General features: G+C 37.9%; 1 protein-coding gene across 4 annotated transcripts in view; it reads left to right on the top strand.

Moving 5' to 3' along the window:
• Window positions 1-16,309, top strand: part of PDE7B (phosphodiesterase 7B) — a 170,187-nt gene that overhangs the window by 40,146 nt on the left and 113,732 nt on the right. For 2 of the 4 annotated variants that reach the window (XM_063151507.1, XM_063151506.1), the window contains exon 3: window positions 14,939-15,005. In XM_063151507.1, coding sequence (XP_063007577.1) covers window positions 14,939-15,005 — 67 coding nt within the window. The remainder of the gene's footprint in view (window positions 1-14,938; window positions 15,006-16,309) is intronic. The other 2 variants (XM_063151508.1, XM_063151509.1) reach the window with 1 other exon arrangement.

Raw genomic sequence — 16,309 nt, 5'->3', positions numbered from 1 at the left:
TGAACACTTTTTAAAAGAAGCCTTGGGTTTCACTCTGCCTTGTGGTTTTGGCAAAATTGTTAGAGAACCCTCTAACGGCATACTTTCCCCATTATCTCTTCTCAAGCAGTCCTTACACGCTCACAATTTTCCCTTTTAAAATATCATATTAATCCTTTATGTAGCTGGCTGGTGGGTGGAGATACTCATGTCCTGGACACTTGTGGTGAAGGCCAACAGAGGAGACAAGGTTGCACTATCTTGTGTTTATTTTGTGAAAATGTTCAGGAACAAAATTATAAAATATTTATTTTATGTATTGTTTCAAGTATTATGTAAAACCAATAAAAGTAAGTTGAAAGAAAACATCAGCATTTCTGATTTTAAATATCAAAGGACAGGAAATTCTCCATCCTTGATTTTCCATTGGGATTATAGCAATTTACTGTTTTGAAATTCCCTGCTTTAGTGTGATATAATGTGTAAAGGATAAGCAGGATCAGGATGACATTGAATTTCATCTTTGTTTAGTTTCAGTCAGACCACTCATAGCTATCACACCATTGTAAGGTGACATCCGTAAGCTTCCAAAGATATCACATCCTAAACACTTTTTGATACTTTTGGATTAACATCCTTTCCATGGCAATGACACACTTCTAATCTTATTCCAGGCTTCTGTGTTATTACAATAGGCTTTTTTAATCCCTTCTATACAGTCAGCAGATAAAAATAAATGTGTGATCAAACAATATTGAATCTCCATGTTGAAAAGGAGGGTGAACTCAGGATAGAGCTTTCTCTCATAAAGCAATATAACAGTGGGAAAACCACCATACTTCAAAATACTAACCACACTGCCCATGTCACATTTGGAGATGTTGTTGTTAGTGAGCACCAGCAAAAGATTTCAGTACCAGCTAAGCAGAGACAATCTAAACAGAGGTGAACAGTCAGCCTTGAATGAGGGGCTAGGTTATCACAGTAATGTCCAGAAAGCCACAGATGTGTCATGGCTTTGATTTTTGCTGGACATTCAGTGCTGAACAGGACCTGTTATTTAACTCATGTGTGGTTAAAACAATGGAAGACAGTAGTTTTGTTTAATGATGGTGGTTTAGGAGTTAGGTGTAGAGAGGAAAGCTGCCTTTCTGGTCATCAGAAAAGCAGGGTTGAGTCTTGTTTGGGATCTGAGTTGATGGCTGCTGTCTCTTTTGGCAGCTGTCTCTTCCGTCTGCACAATGGGGGATGCTGAGTGTTTTCCACATCAGTCCCGTGTCTGTGAAAACTGGAATTTCTAAGCAGCACTAGCCCAGATGTCAGTAGACTTTCTAATTTGCCATTGGAAACATGATTTCCAATGGCCAGTCTGTCATCTGTAGATCAATTTGTCAATGGCTACTCAAGTAGCCAACTTCCTGTGTTAGAGAAATCTAACATTTCTGGCAAACTATCTTTTTTTTTTTCATTTACAGAGTCTAATATTGCAGTGGATGTTTCCCAATGCACTGAGGAAGTAGGCCCCAGACAGTTGTGAAATATCACACTAAACACAAGAAAAACATTGAAAAACCCACACAATAACTTTCTTATTCTCCTCTTGGATTACTGTACATCCAGATGGGAAGATTAGTTTTACTTACAGGTTTTTTCAACTTAAGGAGTTTTTGCTTGGTGATTGTTTTCAAAATTGGAATCTCTTTGGTTTCAGTTTTATGTCCTGTTACAAAATCTGATTTTTCTGGAAACAGAAATTTCATCAGGATAAACCCTTCTGTGTTTCCCCTTGATGGGATTTCTCATACACATTTTTGTACAAATCAAATCAGTTTAGTGCAAAATGAATGTGTCAATACAAAACACAGCACAGACCATCTGATCTGCAGTGCTGGCAGTGCTGACCCTCTCCCCACAGTTCCCTTTGCTGTCGATGTGTGATGCTGGCTGATGCTCCAGGGACTCATCGGGTGGTTTTCAGGTGGGGAGGGAGGAGTGTGGGGTTGGTGTGTGTGGTCATCTTTAGATAAACAACCACTGCTGTACCAGCCAGGGTTTTTACTCCCTTTGCAGATCAGAGTCAAGCAGAGCCTCTCATGCTGACCAAAATGTTACCTGTACGTGCTGGATTTACTTGCTACAGGTTCATAAGGAAGAAAATGCTCAACAAGCACAGGACTGTTTTGATAACTATGCTCTTAAGTCACCCAGCTGCCTTTGAAGAATAAAATCTTCAGAGTTTCTGATCTAATGTGACATTTGTTTTCAAAATATCTCCCCTCAAATCTGATTTTTCTGGCCCAGGTTGCTCAGTTGCTTTTGTCAGGTGAGAGTTCTCATCAGTGGGCACCATTAGCTCCTGTATTTAGTCATCCATTACTCAACAAGATAAATGTAGTCATGCTGTTCATGTAAGAAAGAGCACACAGAATGACAGGCAACTGGAATGTTACTCCCTGCTCTTTGAGTGGGCTGGTGACCTTCAGCAAGTTTGTGTAAGCAGTCCTTTCCTCCTTTTCCCATCCGTACACTACCTAACTGGAAAGTCTTGCCTGCCTCAAGGGTAATGTTTAATAATATTGTAAATAAAATCAGAACAAAAAATTGAAAGAATGAGAAAAAAAATATAAAAATCACAAGAGACAACAGCAAATGTTTTTGACTTGCAGAGACCTGTTAAAAACTCATTACATTGTTCGTGTCAGGCTCGGCATGACAACTGCTGTAGTCACTTTAGGCAGTAGGTCAGCATTTCAGTGCCAGCATTCAAATAGGAGAAATGTCGCAGCATCCATAATACAGATTTGCCTGAGCAACAAGAGTTTACATCCTAATGCAAATTTCATATGTTTCCATATCAATAGGGGGTACTTCAGAACCTCCTTTAATTGGAACCCAGCACATTTCCACTCAAAAACTTGTTTGCACTGGACAGCATTTTCACCTGGGTTATTAATTATGTAGCATAAAATGAACAGCACCTTTAGATTGTAAAATAAAGTCAGCAAAGATAACTAGATACAACTTTATTATTTATGTATTCTGTAAAATCTATTTTGAAAGAATTTTTGAAAATGCTAGGAAAGTAAGTTTAGAAAAAGCTTCTAAAAGCTGTAAAGAAAAGCCATTGCTCTTTCTTGTAAAAATTGTGTGGATTTACCATTTGCAATATGTGCAATTTTATCAGAGTCATGTGGCTCGGGTATATTGCAATATATGGGAAATGATGACTCATTTGTAAAGAATGACAAAGGCCTGCCATATGTAAATACAAAAGATACCATAGTAATGTATAAATGTTTCCAAAAGAGAATTCTTAAAAAGAAGTGCTTTCAGATTCTGGCAAGCAAAGTGCTTCTGCTTCTTGCTCTCAATGACTGCACTGCACTACTTCTAAATGTGCCCCTGCTTCCCACAAAGTACAATTTACTCAGCAATCCTTACCTCCATGAAATTGTAACTGTATTTTTATGCTTCATTATAAGAATTGTATTTTATATACAAAGGTCTGTAACAACATAAAATAGGAAAATGGGAAACATTATTTTGCTCACTGCTTTATCATTTTTTAAAGCTGAGAGGAAATAACAGGATTTAGCCCTAGCTTCAGAAAAGGTTTTCTCTTTACTGTGAAGGAAATGGCATATTCTTTCAGCTGTTAGTGGGCCTCACAGCTGTATTCTGCTACTCACCTCATACTCTTCCCAAGTGGTTAATTAGTCCTAATAATGGTGGCCATAGCTGTATTAAAAACATCTTTTTAATTCCTTCACAAAAACACAATTAATTTGGAGATGTTAAAAAGTCCATGCTGTCCTTCGTCTATGAGCAGACATTCTGGATATCCCACATCCCAGTGAGACCATTAGCAGCGCCCTTAGCTCTGCTTCCCTGACAGCCACCTTACTGTCATGTGGCAACTGGGAAAACGTTTTTCCAGCTGTGCAGATCCAACCTCTAACACTCGGGATTAATGTTGATTTTAGGGTCCAAATGTGCGGCCAGTGTTTACACTAAGAATCAGCTAAATCATTCTAACTGCATTTGATGACGAGTTAGGCTGTTCTCTGTAATCAGATAGGCTAAATAAGTCTCCAGAAATTTGTCTCTCCCTTCCTTTATGAACATCTAGAAAAAAATCAAGAGCTCAGTTCCCTCAAGTGAGATTCAGAAAAGCCCACCATAGTTTTAAATATTATGTACATGTTAAATCCTGGGAGTTTTATAAAACAGACTTCTACCAATAGAGGGACTTCATTTAAAGAAATAACTTAGTAAGACATTCAGTATCTTAGGAATTGTTTGAAAATATACAGAGAGGATGATTTTTCCTGAAGCCTATCATATAAAAATTGGGAATTAAAGGAAAAAATTCAAAACCAATTGGTTTTGAATCCCATCTTTAACATAAATACCAAATAGCAGTCACACTTAAACAGCATGAGGCAAAACCAAACAGATCTGAGAATAAAATCTTCTGAGAGCAGAATTATAGCTAATGAACCCAGTTTTCCCTTTGGGGGACCAGTTAAAGAATAAACTATGTATGGCAGGTATTAGTCACAATGCTTGATACACCCACTGCAAGAAACTCAGCTGTGTGGTGTTAAGATTGGTAACAGACACTGAAAAGAGATGATGCCATGCGTATTAGTCAGAATCAAATTGATTTATACTAAAAATGAAACGGTTTGTCTGGTTTTGTACGGACAGGTAGGGGATATATGACAGAAACTCCGCAGTGAAATGTTCACCATGTTGACTTTGGCAGGTAAGAGTGGAAGATGTGAGCAAAGCCAGGCCAAAAGGCAATCTAAGATTATTCCCATGACAACAGAGGTTAACAGGTTAAATTTCTTAATTTTACAGGTGAAGTACAGTTCTCAGTTTTCCCCCTGAAAAGCAGTATCCACTTGGATAGGGAGTAACAGCAAACATGTCTTTGCCTTTTTTGCAAAATTCTTGAGGTTTACTAGTTACAGCAGGAAGACAGCTCTTCAAGAGAATAAATCCAGATGAAGGGAGGGAACCATGCTCAACTGAGTCCTTCTCTAATCTTCATTTAGATCCCATAAATAGTAGGTGTTGTCACGTCTTAGCAAAGCCTAAAAGAATATTAACTTCTATCTTTTTCCTGTTTCTGTTACAAAGAAAGCCAGTTTAGTACAGAATCATTTTATGAAATTAATTTGTGTCCTGCCTTTTTTAATAATTATGACCTTTCCTATATAATGGGCTTTACTATGTGGTATAGTTAAAATGTGAGGTACAGTTTTCTACTTTTCTACTTCTTTTTTCTACTGCAAAATGCAGTTGTTAATAATCAAGTCCAAAATATTTTAATGTTTTTTATTGATGAAAACTTAGTAAGAAAACAAAGACAGGCAGATAAAATGCTTGCAGTAGAGTGACTTTAGAGGTGTCTTATCCTCCAATATGATCAGGATATTGTTTGGATTATACATGGAAGTGAACTCTACAATAAAATTTCAGACTTGCTTGAATACCTGCTCTCAAAACAGGATTATGACAGCAACTGCAGATAGTTTTGAAGCTATGATGGCTTTATTTTCTCTAGACTAGAGATTGATGGCTCTAAAAGACCTTGAGTGCAGACCAGGGAACATTTTGTTCCCACTGAGTGTTTTTGCTGGTTTTTATTCCGGTTGTTTCTGCAGTCTAAAATAAGCCTCTTTAGGATGAAAAGCTTGGACAATTTTTGTAAAGAGACTCAACAGGCAAATCACTTGGGAAGGCCTTGGGACTGCCAGAGAAGGAGGAAGATACCTGGGCAATTAATTCCCTGCATAAACTCCTGGGCATTTCATTCCCTGTGTGAACTCCTATGATAAGTTTTACCACAGTAAGAGAAACATTTGCAGGTACTTTGTCCTTTTCTTTTACCTTCTCAAAGGTAAGCATGGATGTAGTCTTGGCTAAGAGATTATAATCAGAATCTGTTCAGAAGTGAAAGAAAAGAGCAGCTTTGTGCAATACTTGCCAGCAATGCACCTATTTAGAACTGATGGTTCCACACATAAAACAAAACAAAACAAAACACTCTGCTTCTGGAAATTATTTTCAGGGAGAAAATTATTCTTTTTAGAATTACTCCAAAAGACTGCAACCTTGGAAACAGTAGCTAGTGTGTCAAAATAATGTGGATTTTTTGTATCTGAAATATGTTCACAGGGATTACTGCAGTAGCCTCTAAGTATTTCCTTATAATATAATGGCATTTGTATGGCTCCAGATGTTATTAATCCCACTTTGAAAGTTGACAAAGAGACATTAGTACCAATGACACTTTCTTTTAACACCGAAGATGTTCTTCCATGATGTCTAATATGACAATTTTTGAAATGCAAATTTTTCCTGTCAAAACAACACTTGCTGTTTTTTAGCTCCATATGTTCTGCACATAGAAACATGATGTATGCTGGCTGTACTTGAGTTTACAAAACCCATGTTTTCAGTGTTAAGGTCACTCAATTTTTTGGTTTGATTTCCTCTTCGAAACTGCAGTGATGTAAGAGTATCACAGAACCACAGAAGGGGTCGGGTTGGAAGGCACCACAGTGGGTCACAGCTGGTCCAGCCTCCCTGCTCAAGGATATCTTAGAGCACATGGCACAGGATTGAATCCAGAGAGCTCTTGAATGTCCCAGTGAGGGAGATACTCAATGAATATTACACATAAGTGCAATAGGCACTTCTAATGAATAGCTATGACTGTAGAAGCATGTGTTAACAAGCTATATAGATGCCCATTTTTCAGTAAGTGTTTGGTAACATGCTGGACACGTGCCCACAAAATTTTGTTATTGGGCCAATTTTGCAGAATTATTTAAGGTAGCACTTATATATTAATATTGCTTATAGTGGCAAAAGAGCTTAAAAATAAATACAATGCAGTAGAGCTCAAAATGTTTAGAAAGCATAACCAGGAGCAAATCTGGGAGTAAAACTGAAAATGGTTGGCAATAAACCCAGGAGATACTGTGTGACATGAGCTATTCATGTTGTGACACATTGAAATCATGTGAACAGCTAATCAAAAGCAGGCCTGTGGCCGTCCTTTGGTGGTGTCCTCTTCACACAGAAATTGGGCCCGGGTCTCTTCAGGGCATCATGGGGCCTCCAAGTGTTGCAGAAAGGACTTTGTTCATACAAAATTATATATATTTTATATATTAGAATTTATATTTTATTTTTAATATAAAATACAAAATTTTATTTGCCCAGTTCCCTATGGATGCCAGCAAAGTTACCTTAGGGAAAGAGCGAGAGGGAGAGTGAGAAATGAGAATGGAGGAAAGGTCCCTTTTAACAAGAGGGCAAATTCTGCAGTCCTTTGGCAGCTGTCCTTGAGACCCAACTACTTTCAGACCCAGGCACTGTGTGGTGCACAAGCAAGGAACTAGGGAAAAGTATTTTCCTGCCTTCTGCCTCTAAGTGCTGTTTTCACTTCTGCTGAAGCTGTCAACTTGACAAGACCTTCCACATGTGTTTTCACGTTTGTTTGATGGCTTCTAGCTCTCTCCTATGTGGTTTGTTTGGCCCAGTGCCAGTTCTGCTACCTAAGTGTGCCAGAAAGTGAATGAAAGTGGTGGACTCGTGAACCCATTATTTAATTGTTGGTATGCTTTTGGCATGGGTTGTTCTCACCAACCCCTATTCCTTAAAAATTTAGCCTCAAAAGGGTGAAACAGGGCTGCCCCAGTACATTCCAATGTTTTAGGGAGCCAGGAGTGCCCAGCTCTTGAGAAGCAGGTGGCCACTGGTGCCTGGTGCCGCTCAGGAAGCCGTCAGAGACACAGACAGTCATGATAGGCAGACGCCTGTGTCAACTCACTGGCACTCAGTCCTCCTGTCCTTCCTGAGACTGTGCTTTTGTTTGCAATCCATGCGCTGTGCAGTGGGCACACACAAACGAGCAGGTGCCAAAATCCATCCCGCATTGCTCTGAACAGCCTGAGGAGACCTTTCAGGAGGTTCATTCTCCCACAGACCTTTGCTTATTGCAGAGTGTGGTGTGTCAGCTGGAGCTTCCAAGGCTTTAATCCAGTAGATAGATGGGAATTGTGTGACAAAAACGTAGTTGAAATTGAGACCTAAATTTTCACAAATTAATCCCATACTTTCCTCCCATTACATATTTGAATAGAAAGTAAAAGTTAAAATGGCTGTGACCATGGAAAGCAACTAGGAGAACAGTCCAGCTCTACAATTCAGAGAAGGAAAGATAATTATGTGGTCCAGGAAATGTTTTAAATATAAAGAACTTTGATGTTTCACTTCAGAGCAACAATAAATAGAGAGAACATATTTGCCTTTTCCCTAATATTGATATTTTCCTCCCATCTTCCCTCCTACTTAAAACTCTTTCTGTTGTGGGAGGATCCATTAGGTAATCTACAGATGTTTTACATTCTTAAATGTAAACTAGAATATGAATTGTAATACAGATTCATCCCATGAGGGTAAAAAAACTAGTCAGCTATTTAATGTTTCTTGGATGATGGCACCCCTTCAGAACATGCCTGAAAGTTGTGCCTCACCCGTTAATGCACACTCGACTGTAACTTACTGCTTAATAAAACCCAACATTTTTATTGCTTAGCAATTCTGGATTTGGCTCCTGGTGTCCCTGTTATAAACACTGAAAAGAGGGGATGCCATATTAAAACACTGACAGATTCCCATGGGGGTCAGGGCTGCTGGCGCCTCCCTAATGAAGTCACACGCCGTTAAATTTTTTTTTTCCCTTGACTCAAGAAGAAAACAAAGCAGTTAAACTGCTATGTCCATTTTCCAGCAACATTAATCCATTTCAAACCACTCTTAACCATATTAAATCACAGGTTTGTGATAAAATTAACTGCCTAAAGGTTCACCTCAGGCTATTCAGCCCACAAACAAGATGCTGACTACTGGCAGCAATGGGTGGTTGGCAATTATTGCTCAATTTAGTTGCAATTACTTAGTTTGCTGTGTCTTCTGTTCAGACTAGCTGAGGGTCTACAGCGTGGTAGATTCTAGAGTGAAATGCAGTGCCTGGGTTCTGCTGGAGATTGACAGTGACAGTGTTGAAATGTTACTTGAGCAACATGCTTTAATTTCTTGGAGGGAAGAGAAACCTTCCCTTTCAGTGGGAAAACTTGGAAAGGGATGAACTCTCTGAACAAGTCTGCCCAGATATAGCTATTCAACTCTGCAGAAAATCATCCAGGTGTTAATAGAACCTGAATTTTCAGTTTAAGAATGCCTCAATGCTGATACTAAATAGGGAAGCTGGAAACTTTCCCCATGAAATACAACACAGTTGCAATAATTGCAATGTAACAATAGCAATTTGAATAGCAAAAAATGTAGCATTCTGGCTTCTAATAGTATTTTAAAGGCAGTCATCAGTATGCTGTGATTACACAATAGTTGCGAGTGGATGGAAATAGACATAATACGTGCCAGTTCAAAGGAAGTGTAGTTTTTTCCGCCCAGTTTAGTGAAACCCTTAACTTGCCTAATGTAGGTCTAAATTTTCAGGTCAGTATAAGATTTTATCTATAATTATTATGGGAACTGTTACTAAGTCCTTGGGAAATAGTACATAACACCAATCACAGTTTTTTATAGATCTTGGGAATTTCATTAGCTGAAAGATTCTAATAGTGTTTGCTACCAATGAGAAAGTTTATACATGTAATTCTCAAGCTGTATTCATTATACACATGCTTCATGTAAGAAAGGATAAGTTTAATTATTACATAATGCAGAGTCATCAATTCCAGATCACATGAATAGGGTAAGCTTTTGTAATTACTGTCTTCAGAAAAAATTGATCAAATATGGACGTATTAAAATATAGTGTGATATAGAGAAAATGAGCTTTTGTCTCGAAACAAAAACAATGGTTTTATTTCCTTTGCTGAGGCCAACAAAAAACAATGAATAAAAATTCAGCAAAACTCAGAAGCATCTGACATTTAAGTGAATCTCAAGATTTCAGAGTATCAGTAGGGAACTTCCTTGTTTAGCATAAAAATTGATTTAATCACTAGCAGATGTTATTACAAGGCTTTTGTTTTGGGGGAGGTAATAGCAGAAAGGCTTCAGGTAAGAGACATTACACACCAGTCTGTCTTAGTAGCTTCCGTACTTCCTTTTGTCCCCGCCAGAGAGGAGAGGCAGAAAGGGAAGCACAATGCCTTGGACATCCTACAGTTCCTGCACTCTGATAGTTTATCAAGTGAGTCAGCCTTAAAAGGCCTCCCATGCAGCCTGAAGATGAAAGGCATGTGGCCTGACTCTCTGAAATACTGCCTCTAGATTTCAGCTATTTATGAGTGGCCTGTTGTTTTTATGGAAGTTTGCTGACTTACAAAGCAGCATTGTTTTTCACGCTAGCAGATTTTACATCAATAATCCTTAGGCAAATAGAATGATGTTTTTACATATGACAGAACATGATTTATGTACTTTTTACAGGTAATGGAGAAAGGAATGTAATAGGAAAACAGAAATAGGAATAAGACTAGCATTTTCTTGCCTCTGAGAATATCCATTTATTCATAAAAGCATAGAAGCTTTTTGCTCTGCCTTAAATTCCTTTAATCAGTTGTGTTTATATCTTTTAACTCTACTTTCCTAAGGAATAAGAAATTATACGTGGAAAGAAAGAAAGAAAGAAAGAAAGAAAGAAAGAAAGAAAGAAAGAAAGAAAGAAAGAAAGAAAGAAAGAAAGAAAGAAAGAGCAAGCTCTTTCACCACACTATATTGATAAGAGCAAAGCATACTAACTGAAGGTTACTTTAAAAAAAGAAATCAATAGATCCTTTAAAAATGTGCCATCAGTGTGCAGTTAACACATCTCCTCTGTTTGGCAGTACAATAATCCCTGTCACCTCCTGCAAAAAGAAAATGATCCAATATTTATTATCATGTTTGGTTGATCATGTACATCAAGTACCTTCCTGATTATTGCCATGTTGGAAGAGACATGTGTTGAGCACCATACTCAGGACATGCAGAACAAAACAGATTAGAGTGAAGAAGCCTGTAAATATGGTTCCTACTCCAATAACCTTTTAAACTGGCTTTAAAGAACTTGGTTATCTGCAGCTTAAAAAGGTCAAAAATTACACATGTTCAAATTTCATGCCAGAAAAATTCCTACTATATTTTAAAAACACTATACAATCTAACAAGATTAGAGTAGTTAAATGCTAGATCAGTGTTAATTATATGCCTTTAATAAGTAGAAAATTAACATGCCACTTACTGCAATTTTCATGAAAAACACTTTCAGACATTTAATTGCTGAATTTTGTCATAGAAAAGATTTAGACCCATTTATTTCAATTACTTGATTTGCATCTTCCTCCTTAAAATGAGTAATGCATTAGTTTATCATACAGATAGAAGCTGAATAGCATGACTTCAAAACCAGTTTTTCCATAGGTAAAACTAAGAGCATATTCTGTCTGGGGTATGTACACCCTGTTTATTGCCACATATCTCAAATCCTCAAATGCAGCTGGTGTGAGCCCAGGCATGCTGGAAATGGAAACCCAGCCTATGAATGATCACGTAACACCAGAGGAGTAACCTGAGATGCATTACTGCATTAGTACCCAGAGTAGATTTTCCATCCATTCTCTGCATGAGCTTTTTCCTGCTAGTTATGCCCTGCTGTGTTGCAGTTTTACTTACACTGTTTGGGTACAGGGCTTCTTGCAGATGGCTGCCCATCTTCCTGTGCACTCCTCATCGTGTCTTGCTGAGTGAGCATCCCTCTCACCTTGCCTGAGAGCGCCCTGCTCCAGCAGAGCCTCTCTCTGCAGAAGATGGTGCCTGTGCTTTTTGGGGTTCCCCTTTGCTGACAAGTGGTACCGGGCCCTCAGAGTCATCCAGGCTGGTTTCAAGCTCTCCAATTTACTTATCTTACTGAGTTCATGCCACATTTCTTCTGAATTCCATGGCCTTTTGTCCCTATTCTCATTTTTCACTTTGTTTTATTTTAAGCTCCACTTTCAGCTGCTCCATGATTCAGTGTCTTTTCCATGGGGACGTGTAAGTTCCATTCTAGTTTACTACATTGCAGCTTGTGTAACAGGCTCAATATCATGTCATGCATCTGATCTCAAAAAAGGGAGTAGAGAGTAGGTAATTTATTAATTCATTTTCTTATATAAATATAAATATTTTAAAAATTCACACATGTAATGAGCTGAAGGCTGTACTTCTATGTGAAAATGCACCTCTATTACTGAAATATTATTAACTGAAAGCACCTATGATTTCCTTTGCTCCAAAAAGAGAAAAAAAAAAAAAGATCTAGTCCAGAGTTCAGTTATTCAAAGTATATGAATGTACAGTGACGACTTGGAGGGTTGAATTTTACTTGTATTTACCCATTTCTTGTTAAATCTGACCAAATCAAAACACAACGGTTCTTTTAAGATTTTCAACAACAAAGGCTCTCACAGTTCAGGGAAATTGAACACTGGTGGTATTATTTTCAGCAGTGCTGCCTCTGTAAACTCACAGAGGCAACATCCAGGATTGCATATAGCAGGACCAGTCCAACCAATACTATACTGGGCCCAGCCATGAAGCCCAAACTGAGATTTAAAGTATCCCAACTCAGGTATGCCCAAGGTCATTCCTCCTTCTCTCTCTGCTTTCTGACTGGTTGAAACTAAAAAGTAGAATAACCAGCATCTAATGTCAAATTCCTATTTCTTTTCCCTGATAGATTCTTTATAGCCAACTTAGACATTTTCAGGAGGGAATGAGCAGCTGCTGTAAGATTAGTTTGGAAATGGATTGGGTCTGGAGAGACTTTTGGCCACATCTCACAGTACCAACCATGATATACAAGCAGGCGGAACAAACATAAATGGGAAAAGGAAGTAAGCCAGTCCAGGAAAAGGGCAAGGAAGCTTATCCAGCCCTGGAAGGAATGCATAGTACTTGTGGTAAAGTCCCAGTTTAATCCTAAAGATTAAATCTTGAAATCATTCCTCACTTCTTGTTCACGGAAAACATTTGCTAACAGTAAAAATGCACAAACAACCCTATTCTGTGGATGAGCAAAAGTGAGTTCCTGCTGTATTTCTGTGCCATTTTACAAATCCAGGTTTTAAACAGGTCCTTTTTGACACTCTGAGCAGTTTGGTAACAGTTTATTTTTCACCCCCCTGACATGTACCTATGAACTTTTACTAGCAACAGAAGTGAAATTGCTGCAGAAGCTCTTTCTCCTGGTATTTCCAGCTGTAAGTGGTAGCAGTGAAAAATCTCCTAGGCTGACTGTTGTAACATGATTTTCAACCACTTCTGTGGCATAAAGGGAATTCAGATAAGGCTATGAACTTGTATACAGTTATCTGAATCTTACATGTGAAGTTTTCGAAGTTCATCCATCATTACAATGGATCCCATGGGATCTTAGCTGGCTCTGGGGAACATTAACTGTTTTCCCAATTTCATAAGGCTAGGACTGGTGAGTATTGTTAGATATTGTAAGACACCATTTGCCAGCTTGAAATGTGATGTTTATATAAATATGTCTGGGACATACAGTACCTCTGAGGGACTGAATCAAAAATAACCAAAGGTTTTCACAGAGCACCATAATTCCAGGGGTGAAGTGGGCAGTGAATTTTGACGTGCTTTCTACCATCTGTGTTTGTCTAAGTATGCTTTCTTGACAAGAAGCAGCTGGGAGACTTCTGTGAAAACATGCCTATACTTTAGCATTTTTCTCAGAAGAATAAATATCAAGTTTCTGTTTCTCCTGACAGTGAGCTGGCATAAGAGCATTTGTAAAATTAACTTTGAAATGCAAGGTGTTGTTTTTCTTTTTCATTGTTTCTGTAGTATGTGCTCCCACCTAGGAAGGTGAATACAGGCATCTGTTTGCTCTTTTTAGATGTAATGATATATTAAAAGACTGTGTGGGATTTTTGTTTGTTTATTTGTGTTTATTTCAGTGTGAGGGAGGTGAAAAGTTTTTAACAATAGTGAGTTCCAAATGTGTTGTTCATTTATGAAACTGCTGCTGTGTTTCATTTTCTTTGATGTTCTGAGGTTTTTTACTTACCTGATTTGTAGGTTTTAATATTTGCTGCAATGTCATCTTTTTAATGAAAAAAGCAAAAAAACCCCCAGTTCTAACAATTTCACCATAGGTGCTGAAAAGGAGACAGTACATAAGAGAGAGAAAGAAAGTGGAAGGGAAATGGACAGCTCTCAGCTATTTTTCCAAACTTTACTCACTCTGCTTTTATTCCCATTTGGTCATGGATACCAAAACCTTAAGTATGTAGATAAGGAAGTATAAACCCCTTTTACCTAGAATATTTGAGGCCGTCCTTAAGCCCCTCTCATGAGCTTTGAATGTAGTGATACAAAACTGAATCTTTTATGTAGCAGCTAAAGAAACCACCACTGAAGTAAGTGGGATCTGCCCACTGATTGTCTTTAATTGAAACTGGATCAGACCCATAAGCCACACCAGTTATGTTTGTCCTGGCAGCTAAACTGACAGGTCTGTCTGCATAAACTCAAAAATCATATCTTGTGTTTAAAAATGTAACAGTTCTGTATTCTGATCATAACTCCAATGATGTTCCTTGATTGGGAATATACAGGGACACAATCATCCTCAATGATAGAGGCAGACATCAGTCTTAGCTTAAGACAGACCCAAAGGCAGTAAGACATTACCTAGATTTTTCCTCAACAAACACCCTGGAGAACAGTGTTGACCCATACTGACACATTTGCAACAACCATTTTTTTCTCACACTTTGGCTACTTGCAAAGGCTTTCCTTTTTTATGTTTTTGCAATGAGTCTTGAACATCTTTAGTTCCAAAGCATAAAGAGAGGTATCAGAGGATGAGGACAGGGGTTTTATCACTGAGACTAATGAAATATATCTGTTTTTTCCCCAGAGGTGCGGAGAAATCTCATTTGATAGTCCTGACCAGAATGCCAAATGTGTGCGCATGCTAGGTAAGGGTAAGAATCTCTTCCTTTTTTTATTCAAGTGTATGGATATGGAAATAAGTTTAATTGGGAATTTCTTCTTAAAAGTACATGATAATGACCATGATGATCCACAATGGCATTTACACAGTGCATCCACATCTAGTCCTCATGAATATATTCTTTGCAATGCACTTTCAATTATTTAAACAAAGCACATATATTCCAGTAGTGTCTATATGCATAGATGAAAATATAGCAGTACCAACACTGTAATTGGAAGCTCTGATGAGCTGAAGTCCAGAACTCATATTCAAAAGCTGAAAATTTGTACGTCTAAAGACAGTATTAATTCCACAAGCATGTATCAAAAGTCTCTAAAGCAGACCTTCAGCTGCATCAGTCAGGGAAATTTCAGTCAATGTGATTTTACATATTTGCACTGGAGTAACTTTGTAGAAATTCATATTAGAAGTGCCTATTCTTTAGAAACAATGCAGAAATATTCTGCTATGTTTCACTAATTTCTGTGACCAATTTCATTGTGGTTGTGTGTTTCACCTACAATGCTAGTACTGAATCATTAATAGCATGGCTAGTATCACAGTGAAAGGCAGGGAGTAAGGGTCTAAAAACCTAAGAGATAATGTTTACTCGGAAAAAAAATGAAATCACAGAACACTTCCAGGATTATGCCTTAAATTCTGAAGACCTTTGACCTGCTAAGGAAGAGATAAATATATGCTGTAAATTAGAGTTTTGCATCTAATAAAGTGAAGACTGAAATAGCCACAATTTTTAAAACTGCAACTGGCAATGTCGAGGAACTTAATTCCCATCTGGGTGCATAGCTGTGCTCTGTAATACCAGATTATGAGGTTTGTTGTTTAGATTCATTAAATCCTATTGTCACAACAGACTATAATTGCTGCAGAGAAAATCTGTCATGCTTGTAGTGCACAGATCCCAATAGATGAACTGACACAATGGGCCATAATGATCTGTTACATCAATGATCCATGGTTAGGAGTCCTTAATGGAACAAGCTGACAAAAAAAGATACACTTGTGATCCTTTATCATGGCAATTATAATCTACAGTGTAAATACAATTGAGTTCCTAATACTCTAGTTCTAAGGAAGTTATATCCATGGAAATGTTATTATGCATTAGGGGAAGAATGGGGGATGGAAGAGAGGAGAACAAAAAAAGGCCTTCTGAATGGGTTGGTTCATCATTTCATTTTGCAGTTTTAGAAGGAGTGAGTCCAAAAGTGGAAGTTTGACATACCTCTTAGTGCAAACAATTCTTTAGGAGAAGTGAGAAGAACAAGATCT

Source organism: Melospiza melodia, chromosome 3, assembly GCF_035770615.1.
Source record: "Melospiza melodia melodia isolate bMelMel2 chromosome 3, bMelMel2.pri, whole genome shotgun sequence".
Taxonomy (NCBI): Eukaryota; Metazoa; Chordata; class Aves; order Passeriformes; family Passerellidae; genus Melospiza; species Melospiza melodia.
This window is presented reverse-complemented; position numbering and strand designations above follow the sequence as displayed.